Raw genomic sequence first — 25,620 nt, forward strand, 5'->3', positions numbered from 1 at the left:
CGGATCTTTTCTGTCCCAGAATAGACTTTGCATAGTGGAAAGCAAAGAGAAAACAGTAGAGGAAACGGAAATCCTACCAGCATCTTCAAGAGATACTATAGCATTAACTACATACTGACTATCAGAAAATAAATTAAATACAGAATCTTTAAACATCACAAAAGCTTGTAAAACTGCATTAAGCTCTACCTTTTGAGCTGATTGTTTGGGTACTAAAAATGTAAAAGTTTGATCAGGGGTAACTACTGCTGCTGTACCATTATTTGACCCATCAGTGAATATATTTGGAGCATTCATGATAGGTGTTTTTCTTGTCATTTTTGGAAAAATTACAGGATGCAATGACCAAAAAGACAATAAAGGATTAGATGGTAAGTGGTTATCAAATGAAACATTAGATTTGCACATGATTATTGCCCAAGTATTTAACTCATTAGCTAACTCATCAATTTGATTCATAGTATATGGAGTAATAATTTTATTGGGAGAAATTCCAAACACTCCCTTTGCTGCTTTTATTCCTTTGAGTATTAATTGTCCTACAGCCTCAGGATACCTAGTAAGAATAGTGTTAGGAGAATAAGATAAATGTATCCATAATAATGGACCTTCTTGCCAAAATACTCCTGTAGGAATATTTTTTGTTGGTAGTACAATAAATAATAAAGGCAAACTTATATTGCTGGCAGCAATTCTTGGAACCTATTATACGACAATAAGCAAATAGAAAAAGTCCTTGCCATTATACTCTAATGGATAGAAACAGATAAATAAATGACTAGCCAAATATAAATAAAGAGGTAAATAAATGACATCCACCAAGTGATATGTGTTAGAAAGAAAAAAGGGTGAAGTGATAGTGATGGGGATCTTGGAGGGGTTGCTGCTTTTTATAAGGTACGAAGGAAGGTGTCTGATGATGAAATTTTAAGTTAAGATCTGAAAGAAGTGAGAAGTCCAGCCAGGAAAATATCTGGGAGGAAAGCATCCTAGGCAAAGGGACTGACAGGTGTAAAATTTCTAAGGTGTGGGTTGACTTACTGTGTCTTAAAGACTCACAGGGAAGCCAGTGTGACTGGAGAAGAATAGGAAGAGCAATAGGAGATAAGGAAAAGAAGTAACAAGGCCTAGATCATGAACAGCCTGACAGTCAGGGAGACACCTTTGGGGTGCATTTTATTCTAAGTGAAGTGGGACCTACTGGAGAATGTAGAGCAGAGGAGTGATGTCATCTGATGTGCTTTTTCACTTATTCTGTGGTAGAAAATGAGACTATGGAGGGTGAGGAAAGGTCAGCAATGGTAGAAGAAGGGAGACCAGTTAGGAAACTTTTGCAGTAATCAGTAGTCTGGACTAGGGGGTGGTAGTGGTGATTATCCAGAAAGTAATGAATTTTAGACATATTTTGAAGACAGTGTCAAATTTTGATTCTCCCTATAATGATGTTTGATTTATTTGGAGTTAAGTGTAGATCATGGGGGCTTGAGAGTGTCATTGGAAACTTGCCAGTGATTCCTGGTAAAATTTTAAAATTGAGCAAAAGATGAGAACTCCGTGATCCCTAGAAGGCAGCTTTTGTTTACTAAGTCATGCTAACTAACAACAATTCTTTTTTTTTTTTCCTTTAAGGTTTGACATGATTTTATTTAAACTATAAAGTAGTACAATTTTATTATAGAAAGATAGCAGATATAAGCCAAAACAAAACAAAAATCACACTATCTAGAGATGATTACCATATTATATACTTTGAGATATATAGAGAGAGCAAGCTCAGGGCATTTCATTTTTGAAATGTTTCCTAGCCTGCAGGATCAGGAATATGCTATAAAGCTTAAATGCTAAAATCAGGTGTTTAATGTTTTCACATATGATCCCAACATAAAATGTGGACCTGGCTTTGGAGCTGATTGAACAGTTGACATGAAGGTGTTGTAATACCAATTCATGGATAGTTGTTTATCTAGAGAAGCATTTTTAGTGACATTCTAGAGGACTATTCTTGGTAATAGTTTTTTAAAAAATTTGAATGTCAACTTAGATGAAGATAAGACATGCTTATTAGATTTATAAATAAGAATGTTTATAAACTAGACAGTGTAGAAAATATTTTGATAATGGATTGAAACCAAGAAGTTGAAATGTAAAAACAAAATAAACAATAATTTCAGCTAAATCTTATACGGTACTTAATGTGGATCCAGGTACTGGTTTAAGTGCTATATATATATATACACACACACACACACACACACATACATACACACACACCATATAACTAATTTATTACACTTACATAATATTTAATTTATATGCTTACATAACCCTATAAGGTAGGTATCAAAGCATAGAGAAATCAAGTGACTTACCCAAGGTCATATAGCTAGTAAGTTAATAAAAATCAGGTTTTGAATTTAGGCTTTCAGTGGCTCCAGAGTTGTCTATATAATAATCTTTAATCATTGTACCATACTGCCTGCAAAAGTAAAGTTATAAGAAGTAAGTTATTTAGGTTTTTTTTTTTTTTTCCTCCCCATCCCCCTCCCAAACACAAATACATGAACAGTGTAGTTTCAGACAGAGCAGTCACGATATTTAGGTATTTTAAATTTAACTAGATCTAATAGTTTGAGGAGAAAAGCAGTATGAACCTACAAAACTGGTAGTGTGGCTGCCAGATTAGCACTTGCAGTCTTGGGCTTCATTATTAGAACTGGATAGACCAGGTCATCTTTCAAATCCACCTCCAATCCTTTTACCTCATTGCTACTGCCCTGGTTCAGGCCCATATCCTATCTCTTGCCTAGACTGTTATAATTACTTCTAGTTTTTCCTAGCCAATGGTCTTTCAGAATGCAGTTCTGATTGTGTTACTTCATACTTAAATTCCTGTTGCCGCAGTCTGGCTGGGCACAATTCACGAGCCACTTATCAAGCAGGAACGAACTTTATTTTTAGAATGCACATGCTGCACCTCACAGCTCTTCAGGAATTCCCTCAGAGCCCAACTGCCACCACTGTCTCCTCTGGTGAGCCTCTCAACCCCCACTCCTCCTGCTCTTGAGGCCGATTGGCTGGGTTGCATGGGCGGAGCCAAAAGAGTCCCCCAATGAGCAGCTCCGGTCTGAAAGGGCGGGGAAACAGCCCAGTGAGCATCACCGCAGAGGAGCCAATCAGCTGGAAGTTTGCTGGGGCCACTTCTGCTGTGGCTCTCAACATCTCCCCCTCTCTGTTTAATTAAACAACAAGCATGTGGCTTAGGGACCGTGCCTGCCTTAGGTTGTCCAATACTACATATGGTCTTTACCCATCATTGGATGAGCTGACCTCAAGGCGTCAGCCTCCTGTCTTAGGTTGGTACCATTGCAATGGATTTTACCTGTCATTGACTACCTGTCCAGCATACAGCCACACCTGTGGATAGCCTTTGTACCAGTGCGGGGGGGTGAGGTTCTTTGCCTCACCTCTGTTGGCCCCCAAATTTTAGCTGAACGACCATCACAAGCAGAAGGGAGGAGGATACATCAAGCCAATTGATGGCTCCTTTTGGAAAAATTGTACCACCGATGACACCATCAGCAAAAATACCCCGGCACTACCACAAGTCACTGCACCATCAGATAGTTCACAATGCATACAAGTGATACATAGTCGAGGCAAGTTCTGCAAGCAGTTCAGTGATAGCTATTGCAGAAGCTGTAGTTTGGTTTTATCTTTGTCTTCACTGGTACTGGGATGAAGATAGGAATTCTGGCAATAATGGCTAAAGAAAAAATTATGTAACATTCCAGCAGGCACTAAAAGAAAACAATTTTCTGAACAATTTACATTATACTGAACAGAATTATTAAATATAATGAAAAGGAAAGGTGAAAGTAAACAAACAGATCTGTTAACCTCCTTTTTTGTTCACATATTAAAACAATCCTCAACACCTGTTTACCCAATTTAAATTAAACCATTTAAATGAAGAAAAAATTATTTGGATCCATTTTTTTCATGAGTGCTCGTCATATATGATATATGGACATACGCGCATACAAACATACAACACAAACAAGTGTGCACACATAATATAATACATACAACACATAACATAATAGTAAAGACCTTGTAACTTTTTACAGGTGAAATCTCCATTGCAGTGTTTAAAAACTCCATAGTCAAAAAAAATAGAACTGATCAGCAAAACATTAACCTAGGTCTGTATGAGCTCAAAAAACAAAATAGAACTTCATGATGTGGGAAAGGGCAATAATAAAATAGATACTGAAAAAAGCATCCTGGTTTCATTAGCCTCCAGGTGTGGGAGAACCATTTTCGCAGATGTAAGGATAGCCAAACTGGAGTTCTGGATATCAGCTGTTATGGTTTTGAGCCAAATCATCTTCTTTTTGGTCTGTAGAAATTGCTTTAGTTAGTCTCTGTGGAATCCAGCTGGCTGCTGTTCTCCCTGTGGAAACACACAAACAGACCACCGACTCCAGACAATCACTGGGTCAGGACCTTTCCAATGTCCTGTTAGAATATCCTCCCAAAGTACCTTGGGCTTATGTACATTTTTTTGGACACATATGCCTTTTCGCAGCACTAAGCCCTGATGAATCCAAATTTTAAAAGTTTAGAGTAAAAAGGGTTATTTTAAGTTTATCTTTGGGGAATATATACCCCTTCCCAATTCCCTCTTTTTGCTTTAATTAAGTACATTTTAATAGTTTGATGAGCTCTTTCAACTATGCCTTGTCCCTGTGGATTGTATGGGATTCCTGTTAATGTGAGTAATACCAAATGATGAGCAAAATTGTTTAAAAGAGGTAGAAGTATAACCAGGGGCATTATCTGTTTTTAACTGTTTTGGAACGCCCACAGTGGCAAAATTTTGTAAGCAATGAGCTATAATATCTTTAGTTTTTTCTCCGGCATGAAGGGAGCCCATCAAAAATCCGGAAGTAGTATCAACTGTAACATGCAAATATTTTAGTTTTCCAAATTCTAGCAAGTGTGTGACATCCATCTGCCAAATATGGTTAGGTATCAGTCCTCTAGGATTGACTCCAAGATTAATTTGTGGTAAAAAGTTCACACAATTTTGACAGTGTTTTATTATTTGTCTAGTTTGTTCCTTAGTTATTTTAAAACATTTTTGTAAAGTATTAGCATTGACATGGAACCTTTTATGAAAATTTGTAGCTTCTTCTAGTGTAGAGAAAATATGTATGTCATGTGTAGTTTTATCTGCTAAATCATTGCCCAAACTAAGGGCTCCAGGCAATCCTGTATGTGCCCTGATATGTCCTATAAAGAATGGGTCTTTTCTGTCCCAGATTAGACTTTGTATAGTGGAAAACAAAGAGAAAACAGTAGAGGAAGGGGAAATCCTACCAGCATCTTCAAGAGATACTATAGCATTAACTATATACTGACTATCAGAAAAGAAATTAAATACAGAATCTTTAAACATCACAAGCTTGTAATACTGCATTAAGCTCTACCTTTTGAGCTGATTGTTTGGGTACTAAAAATGTAAAAGTCTGATCAGGGGTAACTACTGCTGCTGTACCATTATTTGACCCATCAGTGAATATATTTGAGCATTCATGATAGGTGTTTTTCTTGTCATTTTTGGAAAAATTACAGGATGCGATGACCAAAAAGACAACAAAGGATTAGATGGTAAGTGGTTATCAAATGAAACATTAGATTTGCACATGATTATTGCCCAAGTATTTAACTCATTAGCTAACTCATCAATTTGATCCATAGTATATGGAGTAATAATTTTATTGGGAGAAATTCCAAACACTCCCTTTGCTGCTTTTATTCCTTTGAGTATTAATTGTCCTACAGCCTCAGGATACCTAGTAAGAATAGTGTCAGGAGAATAAGATAAATGTATCCATAATAATGGACCTTCTTGCCAAAATACTCCTGTAGAAATATTTTTTGTTGGTAGTACAATTAAATTTTCCAGTTAGTTATTTAGGAGTTCTATTATCGTCAACCATGGTCCGTCCACCAAAAATTCAAATACTAGTAGATCAACTCAAATCACTTAACGACTTTCAAAAGTTATTAGGAGACATGAATTGGATAAGGCCTTCTCTAGGCATACCAACAGGAGAGTTGGGACCTTTGTTTGATATCCTAAAAGGTCCATCAGATCCAAATTCACCCCACATGTTAACACCTGAAGCAAGAAAGACATTAAAAATCATTGAAACATATATGGAAAATATGCATTTGGATAGAATTGATATAAGTTTGCCTTTATTATTTATTGCCTTTATGTATTTATTTGCCCCAGCAAACTTCCAGCTGATTGGCTCCTCTGCGATGATGCTCATTGGGCTGTTTCCCCACCCTTTCAGACCACGGAGCTGCTCTTTGGGGGACTCTTGGCTGTGGCTTTCAACACCTGTGTCTAAAATAGGTTCCAAATTTGCTTCTCATGTCCATTTGAAGGTATATCAGTATGTTTTAGAGGGCCTTCATAATGGTGTTCTTTTTCTAATTTGAATTTGTTGACTACATTTAAGAGATTTCATATAAAAGTAGGGGTTGATCTTCCTTCTTAGACACAATCCTTCTAGGCCCCTGACATTTGCTTACATAACTGGCCTGATCTCTGTGATATTTGTGTTTGCAGCCTTTGACATAAAAGCTAAGTATCTTTCCTAGAATGTAGTACCCTGATTTGAAAAAAAATAAAAATAAAAAAAAATCTAATGTAGTTTAGCCAGTACAGAATACAATAAAACTGTTATAGTCATTTATTTACCAAACATTTTTTAAGGTTTCTACATTAAAACACTACATTTGTTTAATGTTCAGGACAGTAGAAGGAAGGTAACACAGCCCCTGCTTTCAGAGCTGAAAGCCTAGTACAAGATGACAAATATATAAAGTAAATATCATGGGTACAGTGATGGAAGTATTTACAAAATTTAGGATAGTGCATTTCGGCGGATGGCACAGTTTGAAGGGGCTTGAGAAAAGGTGTTCACCATCAGAATGGCACAGTGAAGGCTCAATCTGTTGGGGAGAAGGGAGATGAGGAAATTCTAAGTGTTCCTCAAACATTGCGACCTTAGCCTCTGCATTTGCTCCAAGATTTCAAGAGCCTCAAATCAACCTCTCAGACCTTATCAGTTATTTACTTTCCCCTCCTCTTGTGCCTCTCATGTCAGCCAGGCTGACTTACTTTAAGTTCCCCAAATACATTATCCTCCCACCTTCCTTCAAATAAACATTTATTTATTTTAATACCCCCGTGTACTGGATACTATTCAGGTGCTGGTGATACAACAGCACAAATAAGTACAACCTCAAAAGACCACATTCCTTACCTCACAGATCTTACATTCTGGTTAAAAAAAAAAAGCAGGCAATAAACAAATTCACAAGTAATCAGGTGGTTAAATGTGCTAAGAAGAAAAACAAGTAAAATGTGTAATCTTAGAGTTGTCCAAAGTTGGAATGAGTTGTCCTGGGGGGAAGTGAATGTCCTTTCTGTCATTAGAAGTGTTTGAGCAGGAGTTGAATGACTACTTGCTAGATAACTTCTACACTAAGTGGGAGGTTGAGTCAGATGATCTCTACATCCTTTCCAATCTGAAGAATCTCTGAATGTTAGTTGATACTAATCCTGAAATTTGCATGTCCAAAATACATGAATTTGTGATTTCTGGAAAAAAATCACTGAAGCCTAGAATTAAATAGAAACACTCAAGAAGTAGTAGTGAGATAATGCTTTGATGGCTTTTTTTTTTTTTTTTTTTTTTTAAACAACTGCCTTAGGGGTCTGGTCTGACTACTCCCTCTTGATATTTTTTAAAATATTTATTTTTTAGTTAGAGGTGGACACAATATCTTTATCTTATTTTTATGTGGTGCTGGGGATCAAACCCAGTGCTTCACCATGGTAGGCAAGTGCTCTACTTCTGAGCCACAACCCCAGCCTCAATGGCTTAAGGTTTTAAAATGGGTAACTAGGGTATGGTCAAAATGAAGTTATTTAAAAATAACACTGTGATTTTTCCTATAGAGGAGATGGCAAACTCACTCTGGCCTGCAGTCCTCCTACCTGATTTTGTAAATAAAGTTTAATTGAAACACACTGTGTCCGTTCACTTGTATATTCTGTATGACTGCTTCACACTACCATGTCAGAGTTGAGTTGTTGAGATAGAGACCTTAGTCCTAAGTTTGTATACTTATATATCAAACTAAAGAAGTGTCCTTACTCCTGCTTTAAATGATTATTGGGAACAGGAAGTGAATCATGGCAGCTGTGTTGGGAGAAGGGGTAGGGCAGGCTGATTATGTTCTATTTTAGACCTTCCTGAATTGCCAGGACAGGAAGAAGAGCCAGTTTCTAAAATTTTGGATAGGACCACTTAGAACCAAGTTCAAGAAATGGCAGAAATGAGCCCTAAATGAATGATGATTGGCATCTTTCTAGTGTGAATTGGAACTAAGTTAGACACTGGTATGAAAGAATTTGGCATTAAGAGATGAGGCTTTCCTTCCCTTTCTTTACTTTCCTATGATTATCTGAGATTAATACAATTTTCTTCCCAGGTGCCACCTTCCAGTGTGTATATATGATGGTAAAATGTGCTAAACAAACAAAGGTTGGGTAAGAAGGCAGAAAGCAGGGGCTGGGGTAGAGCACTTGCCTTACATGCATGAGGCCCTGGGTTCGATTCTCAGGACCACATAAAATAAATAAATAAATAAAGATTGTGTCCATCTACAACTAAAAAATAATAATAATAAAAAAGAAAGGAGAACATAATTTTAAAAAAAGGCAGGAAGCTGAAGGGTATGTGCTATATTATGTGAGGTGGTCAGGCAAGGCTTCTTTATCATTGCTTTATAATTACCTATTTCTGTCTGATTCCAGAAAGGCAAGGTGGAGGTCTTAATTTTCTCATTCTAGCACTTGGCAAAATGCTGGGTGTAGGGCTGGGGATATAGCACAGTGGGCTGGGGTATAGCTCAGTTGGTAGAGTGTTTGCCTCATGTGCACAAAGCTCTAGGTTCAATCCCCAGCACCACAAAAGAGGAAAAAAAGGAAAGAAAGAAAGAAAGAAAAATGCTGGGTGTATCATAGATGTTTCCTAAATATCTACTAAATAATGAATTTTACCAGGGAGTGAGGGAAGAACTAAGAAGAAAGGAGTCTGTCTCTTCCCCTTGTGGATGGTCCGGGAGGCAGAAAAGCCTTTCTTTCTGACTATGCTTAGGCTCAAAAGGTCAAAGGTTTCTGATTTATTCCTTTGTTTACCTTGGATAGAAAGAATGATTTTAGCAAGTTGTTATTTAGGAAGATTCTGCCTGGTGTGACTTACCTTAGGTATTCATAGGACTTTTCAAAATGAATTTAATAACTATTGCATGGTGTTGCTGTGAGTAGGTTGGATTGATATTGTATTTTCAGGGGAAGGAACTCTGAGGCATAGAGAAGAGCCATGAATATTATATAAGTTTGAGGGCCCCAAATAACGTTATTGTACAGGCTGAAAAGAATAATAGTAATAATAGTTACTGTTATTGTGACTTATGTACAGTGCATTCTATTAGGCCCTGTATTCCCAAGGATTGCGATATTGCCATTGTATAGATGTGACACTCAGAGAAATAATTTAAGAACATATATAGTAAATAGTGGATCTGGGATTCCTGGACAAACAGATACATGAGTGTATAGAAGCACTCATCTGTTCCTTTATACCCTTTTGTTGTTACTAGTTTGTATAATTAGAATTCCTCAATGTTTTTGTGGTAATAGGTATTGAACCCAGGAGTGCTCTACCACTGAGCCACTGAGCTATGTCTTCAGCCCTTTTTAAATTTTTATTTTGAGATAGGATCTTGCTAAGTTGCCCAGGATGGCCTTTGAACTTTTGATTCTCTTCTTTTAGCCTCCCAAGTAGCTGGGATTATAGGTGTGTGCAACCAAACCTGGTTGAGAATTCCTCATTTTATAAAAATGCTGAAGACTTTGTAGAGAGGTGATTCTGCATAATGGGAAGAATACTGGATATTGAAAGAAGACTACTGAAGTCTTTGGCTATAGAACTCTTTCTTCAATACAGTCATATGTGAGCTACCCAATATGGTAAAAGTCAAAAATCAAATTAGTTGACTTAAGTGAGAGAAAGAGCCTGTGGCTCATCCTGCTTAAACCTTCTCCCCTGCTTTCTTTCCCTCAGTAGTCATCCTGAAAGGGTTCACTGAATCTAGTTTGAAAACTAGTGGACTAAGTGATTTTTAAAATAATAATAATTATTATTATTATTATTATTATTTGCAGTTTTGGGGATTGAACCCAGAAATGTTCTACTACTGAGCTGCATCCCCAGACTTTATTATTTTTGGAGACAGGGTTTTGCTAAATTGTTGAAGCTGGCCTCGAATTTGTGATCCTCCTGCCTCAGCCTCCCATGTTGCTAGGGTTACAGGAAGGTGCCACTATGGCTGCTAAATGATCTTTGTTCTGAAATTGCATTTTGAGGAGTGGAGGAAGACCCAGAAATATTTTCTGCTTTTTTAAAAAAAATTTTAGTTGTAGTTGGAAATAATACCTTTATTTTACTTATTTATTTTTATGTAGTGCTGAGGATTGAACCCAGGGCCTCGCACATGCTAGACGAGTGCTCTACCTCTAAGCTACAACCCCAGCCCTATTTTCTGCTTCTTATCTGTCACATGGTCCAATAACTACAGCTGGACAGTGATTATAGAGAGAGTGGTGTGGTTTTGTTATTTTTGTCCTGTTTCTATAGCATAGATATTTAAGCTAGAAGGGGGTGTTATTTAGATTAAGATAATGTGCAAGTGATGCAGGGTGGAATCTTTCAGAACATTCCCACAGTATCTGATGTTCTATGCTGTCTGTATCCACTCTTGCCGATGGTTTTCTCTTTTGTAATCCATGAGCAGTTCCTTGACATTATTTTTAATATTTTCTGTTAATGGTCAGTGCCAAAGGGCTGATCAACCATTTCTTAATTAGGAAGCTCATTCAGCCGTTCAGTCCTCAAATTGAAAGCATTTATTATGAGCTAGGGCACTAAGTGGTGAATAAGCAGGCAAGCTGGGAAAATAAAATGAATAAATAAAACTTGAATACATTTTGATAAATGCAGTGATGGGATGGATACAGAAGACTAAAAGCAAGAGAGGCCCTGATCCTGGGGCCCCAGAAAGGAGGAGTGCTACAGGAGCTTATCTAAAGTAGGATCTGAAGAAATAAGAAGGCATGAAGCTTACCACCCAGAGATGAGAGAGCATAAGAACAGAGCTGATGCCATTGAAGGCCAGGCTGAAGAGGTGTAGGGCCTGTGCCATTTTGGAGTTGGACTTCATCCTGGGAACAATAAGGACCTTCAAAGAATTTAATGTAGAGTAGCAGTATTCCACTGTGTCTGGCTGCTTAATGATCTTTAGCTACCTATGTAATACCTGCTTTCTCTTCACAGTTCTAGGATTTTCTGTATTTTGCTTTTTCATTTCTTATGTTATGCTGGTTGATTTCCATTACTTAAGAGTCTTGAACAGGATGCGTAGAATTGGCAGTGACCAAATCAGTAAAACTGGACTCTTCTAATTCAGAATTTATAGATGGGACTGTACTAAAATTTAACATTTTCTTCTTTTGAAGAAAGGATTGTCCATGAAAACTCTCTTATAAACTAGTTAAAATAAGATGTGTTGAGGGGAATGTAACAGGAGGAGGATAAACTGGGGGTTTTTTGTTTTGTTTTAGTTTTGAGACAAGTCTTCCTTACTATGTTGTCAGGCTGGTCTGAATTTCTGGACTCAAGTGATCCTCCTGTCTCAGCCTTCTGAGTAGCTAACTGGGATACATGTGTGTACCACTTGGCCTAGCTGGGTTTTTTTTTTTTTTTTAATAGCCTTATTAAGATATAATTTGATGGTTTTAGACATATTTAAAGGATATGCTGTTTTAAAGTACTTTTAGACATAAATACCAGTTGTCTTATCATAACAGTTGTGTCAATACAAATCCTTTATCTTTCTACTCATTTAAAATTGGTTTATGGCCCACACTTAGTTTGGTCCCCACCCCTCCACTCTGTGTATAAATTGGTCTGGCTTTTGCTGTGCCACTAGACAGAAGGCCAAAGGCAAGAGTTTTGTATGTGGCACTCAAAAGTAGGAGATGTGATTGGAATAAGGGAAAACATTTCTTTATATAAATATGCAAACAAGTTATTCTTCATTTTTGGAAAATGAGGAAGCACATAGACTGGGGGAGGGCAAGAGGTGAGGTGGAGGCAGGAAGGGTGCCGTGTTTGGTATTCCCAAGGCCTCCAGGTCTTGCTGTTTATAGAGCTGAGCTGGTGCTCCATCTGGTGGCTCTGGGCTTAAAGTGCAGCCAGTAGACACAGACATGTTCTTGAAGGTAGAAAGGATTGGCATTTGGCATTTATTCTTTTATTTGCTTTTCTTTTGTTCTGGGCTTTCTCATTGAATTATTTTTGGAGTAAATTCTTCCCTCAAATGGTAGTGATTTTTCTTCTATGGCTCTTTGTTTCTTCTTTCTTTTCTGCTAGTTTTGAGCCTAATCTTTTTTTCAAAAGAGAGAGAATGAACCTTTTTTGGGGGGGCGGGGGGAAGATGGACACAACACAATGCCTTTATTTTTTTTAAAGAGGGAGAGAGAGAGAGAGAGTTTTAATATTTATTTTTTAGTTATTGGTGGACACAACATCTTTGTTTGTATGTGGTGCTGAGAATCTAACCCAGGTCCCACCTGTGCTAGGCGAGCGCTCTACTACTGAGCCACAATCCCAGCCCTGAACCTAATCTTATCAGACTATATCATCCAGTACTCTTATTGTTGTGGTCATCGTCTGGGTCACTGCCCCTGATTTCTAATGACTTCATTCTATTTTAATGTCACTGTTTCCAACACCGTTCCTGTTTTAAGTTTTTTTTTAAAGATTTTTTTTCCCCCTGAGCATCACACATGCCAGGCAAGCACTCTACCTCTGAGCTACACTCTTGGTCCCAGTCCGTAGTGCTTTCAGGTACATGCTGGTGATCCTTGTGACACCTTTGCCTCAATTTTATCTCTCTTCTAGTCACTGTCACTTGACAGAGTTGACCATTCGTTTCTTCGCTAGGTTTCCATGATGCTGTGTACTTTCCCCAGTTTTCTGTCTACTTCACTGACTTTGCTTTGTCTCCTTTGCTAGTTTCTCTACATCTCTATCAGTAAAAATATTGGCCCCCCCCTGGGGATCAGACCTGTGACTTCTTGTTTTACCTGTATTCAGTCAGTTCCTTGGCAAACTCATCCAGGTCATGGCTTCATAAACCATCCGTTTGTTATTGATGCACAGATTTATTTATTTACTATTTATTTATTTTTGGGGTACCAGGAATTGAACCCAGGGTGCTTAACCACTGAGCCACGTCCCCAGCCATTTTTATATTTTATTTAGAGACAGAGTCTCACTGAGTTGTGATCCTCTTGCCTCCCAAGCTGCTGGGATTACAAGCGTATGCCACTGTGCGCAGCTGACTCACAGATTTATATCTTCAGTCCATACTGCCCTCCATACTTATATATGCAGTGGCCTCTTTAATGTCTCTGTTTGGATGACTGATACATATCTTAAAACTAATATGTCATGAACTGAACTCTTGATCTTTCTTTTCAGATTGCTCCATTTGTACTGATCCCCATTTGAATCAATGATAGTGCTGTCCTTCCAAATTCAGACCAGCAACCTTGGAGTCACACTTAATTGCTTTCTTTTCTACACACCACATACAATCTAAGAACAAATCTCTTCACGTGGCTAGAATTCTGCCCACTTCCTACTGCCTGTATTGCCAACGTGAGGGTCCAGGCCATAACTGCCTTTTGCCTGGATTACTGCAGTACCCTCCCACTTGGTCTTCCACCCACCCACCCCTTTTTTAGTTGTAGGTGGACCCAATGCCTTTATTTGATTGATTGATTGATTCATTCATTCATTCATCTATGTGGTGCTGAGGATCGAATCCAGTGCCTCACATGTGTGAGGCAGGTGCTCTACCACTGAGCCACAACCTTAGCTCTCTTTGCTCCCACTCTTATCCTCTATGGTCTCTTTTTAGCACATCAGTTATACTGATCCTTATCTTTTTTTTTGAGGTCATTAAAATAATTAACACTTAAAGTTTACAATCTTTATATTAGAGTTCACTCTTTTTTTAAAAAAAAATATTTTTATAGTAGATGGACACAACACCTTTATTTTTTTTATGTTTAGGTGGTGCTGTGGATCGAACTCAGTGCCTCACACATGCTAGGTGAGTGCTCTACCAACTGAGGTATAACCCCAGCCCTAGAGTTCATTCTTGATGTTGTATATTTTATGGGTTTAGATAAATGTATAATGATACCTATCCATAATTAATATGCAGAGTGTTTCGCTGCCATAAAAATCCTCTGTGTTCTACCTGTTCACTCTTTTCATTTCCTCTCTCCTGGCAACCAATGAGCCTTTTACTGTCTCCATAGTTTTGCATTTTCCAGAAAGTCAAATAATTAGAATCATACTAAGATACATTTAAGTTTCCTTGGTTTTTCATGGCTTGATATCTTATTTCCTTTTAGTACTGAATAGTACTTCATTACCTGGATGTACCAGTTTATCCATTTACCCACTAAGGAAGTCTGAGTTGCTTCCAAGTTTTGGTAATTACAAGTAAAGCTACTATAAATACTCACTTGTAGATTTTTGTGTGGATATAAGTTTTCAATTCATTTTGGTAAATAACAAGGTGTCCAACTGCTGGATCAATTATAAGAATGTTTAGTTTTAAGAAACTGACAAATTATCTTCAAAAGTGGATGTACCATTTTGCATTGCCACCAGCAATGAGTGAGTTCCTGTTCCACATCCTCACCAGCATTTGGTGTTGTCATTGTTTTGGATTTTGTCCATTTTGATGGTTATATGTTGGTGTTTTTTAAATTTTTTTTATTTTTTTATTTTTTTAAGAATTTAACCTTTGGGGCTGGGGTTGTGGCTCAGCGGTAGAGCGCTTGCCTAGCACAGGCAAGGCCCTGGGTTCGATCCTCAGCACCACATAAAAATAAATAAATAAAAAAGGTATTGTGTCCAACTACACTAAAAAATATTTTTAAAAAAAGAATTTAACCTTTATTTTATTTGTGTTTGTTATTGTTTATCTGTTTTTATGTGGTGCTGAGGATCGAACCCAGGGCCTTACCATCCTAGGCAAGCACTCTACCACTGAGCTACAACTGCAGCCCAATGTGGTTGTATCTTATATTTTTTAATTTGCAGTTCCAAAATGCTATATGATGCTGATTTTCTCATGCTTATTTGCCATCTATATATCTTCTTTGGCAGGTGTCTGTTTGGATCTTTTTCCATTTTTAGAGAGAGAATTTTTTTTTTAAATATTTATTTTTTAGTTTTCGGCAGACACAACATCTTTGTTTGTATGTGGTGCTGAGGATTGAACCCGGGCCGTACGCAAGCCAGGCGAGCGAGCTACCGCTTGAGCCACATCCCCAGCCTGACTTTTGCCCATTTTTAAATTGTGTTTTCTTTTTATTGAGTTTTAATAGTTCTTTGCCTATTTTGGTTAATAGTCTTTCGTCAGATATCTTTTACAAATGTTTTCTCCCGATCTATGGCTTGTCTTCTCATTCACTTGACAATGTCTTTCGCAGAGCAGAAGATTTGTTTACTTTGAGGAAGTCCTGTTTCATGGATGATACCGTAGTGTCTTTAAAAGTCATCATTATACCCCAGGTCATCTAAGTTTTCTCTGTATTGTTTTCTAGAAATTTATAGTTTTTGCATTTTACATTTAGGTATGCAGTCTATTTTGAGATAAATTTTTGTGGAGGGTGTAAGGCCTATGTCCAGATTTTTTCTTTCTTCCTTTGGCATATGGATGTCCAGTTTCAGTATCATTTATTATAAAAAATTGTATTTGCTTCATTGAATTGCCTTTGTTTTTAAAGATCAATTGATTATATTCATATGGGTCTATTTCTGGACTTTCTATTTTGTTCATTGATCTATCTATCCTTTCTCTTGAATACAGTGTCTTAAATATTATGACTTTATAGTAAGACTTGAATCTGGATAGAATCAGTGTCTGGTTTTGTTCCTCTTCAATATTGTATTGACTCTTCTGGGTCTTTTTGGTGTGGGGTTAATTGAACTCAGGGGAACTCAACCACTGAGCCACATCCCCAGCCCTATTTTGTATTTTATTTAGAGACAAGGTCTCACTGAGTTGCTTAGCACCTCACTGTTACTGAGGCTGGCTTTGAACTTGTGATCCTTCTGCCTCAGATTCCTGAGCTGCTGGGATTATAGGCGTGCTCCCCCAGTTCTTCTGGGTCTTTTCCTCTCCATATAAACTTTAGAATCAATTTGTCGATATCTACAAAACAGTTTGTTGGGATTTTGATTGGGATTGTGTTGAATCTATAGATCAAGTTGGAAAGAGTTGATATCTTGACAATATTGACTCTTCCTACCCATGAGTGTGGAATATATCTTAATTTATTTAACTCTTGGGATATTTTTCATTAGTGTTTTGTAGTTTGCCTGACATACAAAATTACATATTGTATTTTTTATTTATACCTAACTATTTCCATTTTGAGTGACTAATATAACTGGTATTTTTTTCAAAATATTTTTTTAGTTGTTGATGGACCTGGACCTTTATTTATATGTGGTGCTGAGAATTGAACCCAGGGCCTAAGTGCTCTACCACTGAGCCACAACCCTAGCTTGGTATTGTTTTTTTTTTTTTTTTTTTTTGCTTGTCACCCAAAGGTTTTATTTTTTAGAGAACAAGTTTTATTTAAAGGATAGAACAGAAACAGGTATTGTGTTTTTAACTTCAAATTCCATTTTTTCATTGCTGGTATATAGGAAAGCAACTGACTTTTATATATTAGCTTTATATCCTGCAACCTTGCTATAATTATTCCAAGGTGGCTTTTTTGGTCAGTTCTTTTGGATTTTCTACATAGAGAAACATGTCAGCTATAAACAGATCATTTTATATCTTCCTTCCCAGTCAGTATCCCTTTTATTTTATTATTGTATTAGCTAGGTTTCTGGTATAGTATTGAAAGGAATGGTGAGAGAGTACATTCTTGCTTTGTTCCTAATCTTAGCCGGAAAACTTTGAGTTACTTACCTTTAAGTATGATAGCTGGAGCTTTTTTGTAGCTATTCTTTTATCATGCTGAGGAAATTTTCTCTATTTCTGGATTGCTGAGAGGTTTTTTGTTTGTTTGTTTGTTTATGATGAGTAGATGTTGGATTTTATTAATGCAATTTCTGCATCTGTTCACAGTGATCATTATTATTATTTTTCTTTAACCTAGTGATGTGATTTACCTTGCATATCTGGGGTAAATCCCAATTGATGGTGGTATATAATAACTCATATATATTGTTGGTTTGATTTACTAATATTTTGTGCAATATCTTGCATCTGTTTGTTTTCTTTTTTTAAATATTTATTTCTTAGTTTTAGGTTTTATTTCTTAGTTTTTATTTTATATTTATGTGGTGCTGAGGATCGAACCCAGTGCTTCATGCATGCTAGGTGAGCACTCTACCCCTGAGCCACAACCCCAGCCCCTTTGTTTGTTTTCTTATAATGTCTTCAAGGCTAGGTAATGCTGGCCTCATTCTATGAGTTAGAAATTATTCCTACTACATCTATGTTCTGGAAGAAATTGTAGAAAATTGGGAAAATTTTCTCTTTAAATATATGGTAGTATTCACCAGTGAACCCATATTGGCCTGGTGTGCACTGTTTTTGAAAGTTATTAAATAGTGATTCAATTTCTTTGATATAGTCCTATTCAGATTGTCTAATAGAAGGATTGTAATTTTCAATGAATTAATCCATTTTTTACCTAGGTCATCAAATTTGTGGTCAGAGAGTTGTTTATAAATTTCTTTATTATCCTTTTGATGTCCTTGAGATTTGTTGTGATGAGATCTCATCTCTGTAGTAATGTCTCTTCTTTCATTTCTGATAACAGTAGTTTGTTTTCTCTGTTTGTCAGAGTCGGCTTTTGGTTTCACTGATTTCCCCGCCCCGCTTTACTGATTATTTTCCGTTTTCAGCTTCTGCTCTAATTTCTATTACTTATTTTCTTCTACTTAATTTTGATTATGGATTGATTTAGAGACAGCAGTCTTGTTATATTGCCCAGACTGGCCTTTAAACTCCTGGACAATCCTCTTTTCTGAGCCTCCCAAGTAGGAGACACTATAGGTACATATCATCCACCTGGCTCAATTTTCATTTAATTTGCTTCTTTTCTAGTTTTCTAAGGTGGTAGCTTAGATTATTGATTTTGTATCTTGCTTCCTAATGTAAGCATTTAATGCCATAAAATTCTCTCTAAGCAGTGTGTTTATTGCATCCCACAAATTTTAATAAGTTTTAGTTTTGTTTTCATTTAGTTCAAAATATTTTAAAATTTCTCTTGGGATTTCTTCCTGAATCATATCTTATTTAGAAGAGAGTTGTTTAATCGATTAAGTATTTTGGAATTTGCTAGTTGTCTTTCTTTTACTGACTTCCAGTTTAATTCCTTTATGGTCTGAGAGCATATAACATATAAATTCTATTCTTTTGGAGTTGCTAGGGTATGTTTAATGGTCTAGAAGGTAGTCTACTTTGAAATGTTCCATGTGAGCTTAAGAAGAATGTGTCATCCGCTGTTGTTGAATAGTGCCTATCTGCATGCCTATATACCCAGCAGCTTAGGGGAGACCAAGCTAGGAGGATCACAAATTCAAAGCCAACTTAGTGAGGCCCAAAGCAACTTAGGGAGACACTATCTCAAAATAAAAAATAAGAGGGACTGGGGATTGTGGCTCAGTGGTTAAGCACCCCTGGGTTCAATCCCCAGTACCAATAAATGGGTGGATGGATGATAGATAGATAATAGATAGACAGATAAACAATGTTTATTATATCCAGTTGACTGATGGTGCTAATGAGTTAAGCTATGTGCTGACTTTGATTTGTATTTCCCTAATGATTAACAATGCTGAGCATCATTTCATGTTTGTTGACCATTTGTTTACTTCTTTGGAGAAATATCTATTATATTGTCCTTTTTAAAAATTGTTTTATTGTTGTTGAGTTGTAGTTTTTTATATATTATGGATATTATGAGATATAGATTAATATCTATTTTTAATATCTAAAATTAATAATAATAATTTTTAATAATATCTAAAATTGTAACTGTCCTTTTCCCAAACAATGAAGACTCCTTAGAGCACTTGAGTTGTGATTCCTGTGTAATTTACAAGTTATTGTTGTCCAGTGTTTTAGTTTCCACTTTGGTTTTATCCTTAATTTTGATTTTGGATTGATTTAGAGACAGCAGTCTTGTTATTTTTGAAAGTTATTAAATAGTGATTCAATTCAATATATACCACTACCTCCACCATCGATTTTTATTGTTTAACTGAACCAGTGCTCATATAGGTTAGTTGCTTACCCCTTTTTTCTTGAGTCTCCTGCCTTCCCTTTCTTCCTTTATTTTCTTTTGGTATTTCAAGTCTGAGCTACCTCCTCAGCCCGAGTCTTCTGCCTTTCTTAAGGGATCAGTTTCTGTCTTCTGAATTGCATCCTGAGTAGTTCTTTCAGTGAGGTCTGTTAATAAATTCTCAGGTTTTTATTTTCCTTTTATCTGTTTTGAAAGTGTTTCTAATTTCGGAATGTGGGCTATCTTGGTAAAGGTTTCATGTGAGTTTGAGGTGAATGTATCATCTGGTGGTGTTGGATATACTTTATATGCATGTCCCTTACATTCATTTCATTGATAGTGCTAATAAGTTAACTAAGTTAAATTATTCATTCATTTCCTTCCTTCCTCCCTCCCTCCCTTCCTTCCTCCCTTCCTTCCTAGCGCCTTGTACGTGCCCCAGCACTCTACCAACTGTGTTTATTAATTTTCATAATTTAGCTGGGTATATGCGTCTAGGTTTACTGTTAATTTGTTTTAGAACTTTAAATGAATCAGTGCCTTTTATCTTTTACTTGCCACCTACTGAAAAGTTTCTACTGAGAACATGTTGTTCAGTTGCTGTTTCTTTATAGATTGTTGCTGTGGTTTGAATGTGTTTCCTCAAAAATTAATTGAAATGTAATCTTCAGTGTAACAGTATTAAGAGGGGGGGCCCTTAAGAGATGATAAGGCCATGAGGCCAAACCCCTCGTGGATGGGATTAGCATCCTTGTAAATGGGCTCAAGAGAGTGAGTTCTCAACCTCTTTTGCCCATCCACCCCTCTTTTTCCCCTTGGCACCATGAGAGGACACAAACATTTAAGGTGCCATTTTTGGAGCAGAGGCCAGGCCCTCCCCTCACAGAACCTGCTTGCACGTTGATCTTGGATCTTCCAGCCTCCAAAACTGTAAGAAGTAAATTTCTGTCCTTTACAATTTAGCCAGTTTGTGTTACAGCAGCACAAACAAAGAATTGTCTTTTTTCACTTGCTGCTTTTAGACTACCTATATGTGGGATTCATATACATTCTATATGTATGTTTATGTGTCTAAGTGCAGATTTAATTTTTTTCCTGTTTAGGACATTGCTTCCCAAATTTGAGGTTCCTTATTTTTCATCAACTCTTGAAAAATCTTAGCTAGTATCTCTACAAATATTGTTTGTTGCCTGTTCTTTCTGTTTCATCCTTTCGGGCTTCCTGTTAAACTTCCTCATGCTGGTCTCTTTATTTCCCTTGTCATTTAACAATATCTCTCTTTCCATCTTCTTAACTCTGTGCTGCCTTTTGTTATTTAGTCATATCTCTTCTTGACTACTGTTTTCTCTTCATTTGCATTTAATGTGCTTTTAAAAAATTCTAGCTGATCTGTTTGGTTAATTTTCAAGTCTTCTGGTCTTTGTTGATAGCATCTTATCTCTTTCCCCCTTTTAAAAAAGTAACTTTAAACATTGGAATACACTTTTATGGTTTCTAGTCAGTACTCTTATTAATAAATATTAAAAAAATACATAATAGTAACCCACTCATTTTAAATATGAGGAAATGAAATACAAAACTATAGCCATAGCCCACTTTGACTTTCTCCTTCCTCTGTTTCCTTTGAGTTACTGTTTGGTGTGTATCCCCAGTGAGATTTTTTTTAAAAAAATTATATATATATATATTTAGTTGTAGGTGGACACAGTACCTTTATGAACCCAGTACCTCATGCATGCTAGGCAAGTAAGTGCTCTACCACTGTGGGCAAGCCACAACCCTAGCCCATGAAATTGTTTTTGAAGAAACACTTCCATCCTCACATCTGAGGGTCTGGGGCCTTTCTGTTGTAATACCAAAGGGCAAAGTTTGTTGAAACTCCCTGTTGGTTGGTTAGGGCCAAGCCATACCTAAATTCATTTACAAATCTGCCTATACTGTTGGGAGAAGAGATGTTGGTAACAGGTGAGGGAAGATCATGTTAGTACATTGTGAAGTTTGCCATTTATATAGCAATGTGGATAGATTTTTATCATCATCATCATCATCATCATCATTATTTTTAAATTTTTTGTTCTACTTAGTTGGACATGACAGCAGAATGCATTTCAATTCATCGTACAGAAATGAAGTACATTTCAATTCTCTGTATAGATTATATTATTTTCAAGTCACAATAGTTCATGAAAGATAACTTTTCTTACAATAATCTCAGGATTGTTTAGTGCCAAGAGCTTTCCATGTATTATCTAAAAATAACACAGTGAAGAGATACAGTAGGCATCATTGTCCTCATTTTACAACTAAGTAAAACTAAAGTTTAGTTTTACTTAATGGCTTATAGAAAGGTAAAGATTTTCTGATACCTACCATGTGTTGGGGCTTCCTTCTGCATCTTTCTGCCATGCTGCCTCTGGTAGCATTCTTCATCAGGGTGAAATCAATATCAACTGTAAAGAACCAGTGTTTTCTTGCAGGTTTATTTAAATTCAGTCATTCAACAAACATAGCACTTGCTATGTTTGACGTAAAAGGATTACAAATGGGAACTCTTTATAGTTTAGAGCTAAAGTGCAGGTTTGAGATTTGCTAACTGACTTGCCTTCTGCTTTCCGTCTATAGACTGATAATGGTTTCCAGCTGCCAAAGAAGATTGTGGATGCCAAGAGAAAGGTAACCATTTCTCATCTCCTCAAGTGGAATTGGATGCCCCTGGGAGCCCACGTTGGCTGGCAGTAGATATGGCTGAATTTACTAGCTACAAGGATACTGCCTCCAGCCGCCATCTGCGGTTCAAGTTACAAAGCTTAAGTCGCCGCCTGGATGAATTGGAAGAAGCCACGAAAAACCTCCAAAAAGCAGAGGATGAGCTCCTGGATCTCCAGGACAAGGTGATTCAAGCAGAAGGCAGCAACTCCAGCATGTTGGCAGAGATTGAAGTGCTGCGCCAACGGGTGCTGAGAATTGAAGGAAAGGATGAGGAAATTAAGAGAGCAGAGGACCTGTGTCATCTGATGAAGGAGAAACTTGAAGAGGAGGAAAACCTCACCAGGGAACTGAAATCCGAGATTGAGCGGCTTCAGAAACGAATGGCTGAGTTGGAGAAGCTAGAGGAGGCCTTTAGCAGGAGCAAGAATGACTGTACCCAGCTTTGTTTGAGTCTAAATGAGGAGAGAAATTTGACCAAGAAAATCTCCTCTGAGCTGGAAATGCTCAGAGTCAAAGTGAAAGAACTGGAGTCTTCTGAGGATCGCCTGGATAAAACTGAACAGAGTTTAGTGTCAGAGTTAGAAAAGTTGAAATCATTGACTCTGAGCTTTGTAAGTGAGAGAAAATACTTGAATGAAAAGGAGAAGGAAAATGAGAAATTGATAAAAGAGCTCACCCAAAAACTGGAGCAGAACAAGAAAATGAACCGAGAGTATACAAGGAATGCATCTAATCTTCTGGAAAAGAATGACTTACGAATTGAGGATGGCATCCCTTCTACCCTGCCATCCAAAGAGCCAAGAAGGAAGGGCACTCTGGACTATCTCAAGCAGGTGGAGAATGAAACAAGAAACAAAACAGAAAATGAAAAGAACCGAAATCAGGAGGACAACAAAGTCAAGGATCTGAACCAAGAGATTGAGAAACTTAAGACACAGATCAAACATTTTGAATCTTTGGAAGAAGAGCTTAAGAAAATGAGGGCCAAAAATAATGACCTTCAGGATAATTACCAAAGTGAACAAAATAGAAACAAAATCCTAGCCAATCAGTTGGAAGAGATAAAACTACAAATCAAGAAACAGAAAGAGTTAGAAAATGGGGAGGTAGAAGGGGAAGATGCTTTCCTGTCCAGCAAAGGCAGGCATGAGAGGACTAAGCCTAGAGGCCATGGGGGTGAAGCATCTGTGTCCAAGCACACATCTCGAGAGCTGTCTCCTCAGCATAAGCGGGAAAGGCTCCGAAATAGGGAGTTTGTTCTTGGCAATGAAAACTATTCTCTGAACAACAGGCAGGTTTCCTCTCCCACTTTCACCAATAGGAGGGCGGCCAAAGCCTCCAACATGGGGGCAGGTACAGACAGTGGGTCTCAGGAAGCAAAGAGAACTGAAGACCGATTTGCACCTGGATCCTCTCAGAATGAAGTGAAGAAGTCCAGGGAGCAGCCATCAGTGCTTAGCCGCTACCCTCCAGCTGCTCAGGAGCATAGTAAAGTTTGGAAGTCATCTCCCAAGCCAGGCACTGACAGTGGACTAAAGGGTAAAGTAGAGAAGACAACAAGAACATTTACTGACTCCACCCATGGATCTGTTCCCAGTGACACACTGGGTAGAGCTGACAAGGCTTCTGATACCCCAGAGGCCCTCTTTGGCAAGAGGGGACAGGTTCCTGGCAGTGGAAATCAAATAACTCTGGCTACAGATTCCAGCTGTTCTAAGACCATTGCACCTTTGACCTCATCTCGAAGATCCTCCTCAGAAGGACTGTCTAAGGGCAAGAAGACTGCCAATGGCCTGGAGGCTGATAACAGCTTCCAAAATTCCAAGGCTCCTATTTTATCAAAGTATCCTTATAGCTCCAAAAGCCAGGAGAACATCCTTCCTGGATTCTCAGCCCCAAATAAAGAAGGAGCTGAGCAGTCCATAGCCGTTGTGATGGAAGATAGCAGCCAACATGAAGCCCTGAGATGTCGGGTCATCAAGTCCAGTGGCAGAGAGAAGCCTGACTCAGATGATGACTTGGACGTAGCATCTCTGGTTACCGCCAAATTGGTAAGCACAATCATCACTCCTGAGCCAGAGCCCAAACTACAGCCTAACTCTAGAGAAAAGGCCAAATCCCGCATGGGACCTAGAAACTCTGTATTTGAGAATGATAAAAATGCTGGGATAGAAAATGAATCTGTGAAACCTATCAGGGCCTCTACCAATGCCATGGAATTCTCAGATGCCAATGGTGCTGGGGTAAAAAACCAAAGGCCCTTTAGCCCCAGAGAGGCCTTGCGGTCTAGAGCTGTCATCAAACCTGTTATCATTGATAAAGATGTGAAAAAAATCATGGGAGGATCTGGAACTGAGGCCGTGATGGAGAAGCAGAAATCCACCTCCAAATCAGGGCCAAACAAAGTGACAAGCAGCATTACTATCTACCCCTCTGACAGCAGCAGCCCTAGAGCCATCCCAGGTGAGGCCCCAAGGGAGAGGCACACGTCCACCAGCAACATCCAGGTGGGGCCCCCAGAGCGCATGGCAGTTAGCAACCATGTCAACCCCTCCTTTGAGCTCTCTATTAATAAACATGACATCACCCTGCAGCTCACAGAAGCTGAAAAAATGGGAGACGGGCCCCTAAGGAATAGGCCAGAAACAGTGGTCTCTCGGAGCAGCATTCTAATCAAGCCATCAGATTCTGTGGAGAGGAATAGCCACGCCCCCCAAGCAGAGACAATCAGGTGGAAAAGCCATAGTGCCCCTTCAGAGGTGGGCTCCTCTGACACCAGACACGTTACTGTACGGAACGCCTGGAAGAGTAAGCGAGACTTGAAATCTTTAGAAGACCCCCCAACTCGAGTAGGTAGAAATGTAGAATCTACCAATGCTTACACCCAGAGGTCTTCCACAGACTTCTCAGAACTTGAACAGCCCAGGTCCTACCTTTCTGAGCAGGGCACTAGAAAGGTAGGAAATTCAGGAGATGGCCCAGAGCTGTCCTCCAGAAGGACCCAAAGTAGCCTCACCATGTCAGAGGTGCTCACCCGTCGGAATCGGGTAGGAGACGCCATCACAGCTGCAGCTTGGAACCACTCATCAGGCATGGTGAGTCCCACGGCTTTCCTTCTCTGCCCTGGCCCTCCTTTACTTTCTCCTTTTCTCTGCCCCTGTTTGTGTAACCCAAGATTTGGGAATTATGTGGCTGGGAAACACTGGTAAAACTGGGTCTCTCTGAGAACTGGTGAAATCAGGTGGGTTTGGCAGAGAGCAGCGTGATTTTCCAACGTTCCCTTTCCAATTTGTCTTCTCCATTTTGCTCTTCAATCATGAAGGCAACACACATAGGAAAACTGGCCTCTGTTCTCTTGC

The 25,620-nt window shown here is 38.1% G+C and overlaps 1 protein-coding gene across 11 annotated transcripts in view; it reads left to right on the plus strand.

Annotated features, from left to right (window-relative positions):
* The window catches only part of Luzp1 (leucine zipper protein 1), a 101,147-nt gene that overhangs the window by 70,322 nt on the left and 5,205 nt on the right, over nucleotides 1-25,620 (plus strand). For 10 of the 11 annotated variants that reach the window (XM_046418779.2, XM_046418782.2, XM_046418780.1 and 7 more), the window contains one exon: nucleotides 22,175-25,356. In XM_046418779.2, coding sequence (XP_046274735.1) covers nucleotides 22,294-25,356 — 3,063 coding nt within the window. In that variant the 5' untranslated portion in view covers nucleotides 22,175-22,293. Of the gene's footprint in view, nucleotides 1-14,294; nucleotides 14,335-22,174; nucleotides 25,357-25,620 lie in introns of all 11 variants that reach the window. The other variant, XM_058571060.1, reaches the window with a different exon arrangement.

The sequence above is a fragment of the Marmota monax genome, unplaced genomic scaffold, assembly GCF_021218885.2.
Source record: "Marmota monax isolate L192 unplaced genomic scaffold, Marmota_monax_Labrador192_F-V1.1 WCK01_AAM20220418_F8-fsc00008, whole genome shotgun sequence".
NCBI lineage: Eukaryota > Metazoa > Chordata > Mammalia > Rodentia > Sciuridae > Marmota > Marmota monax.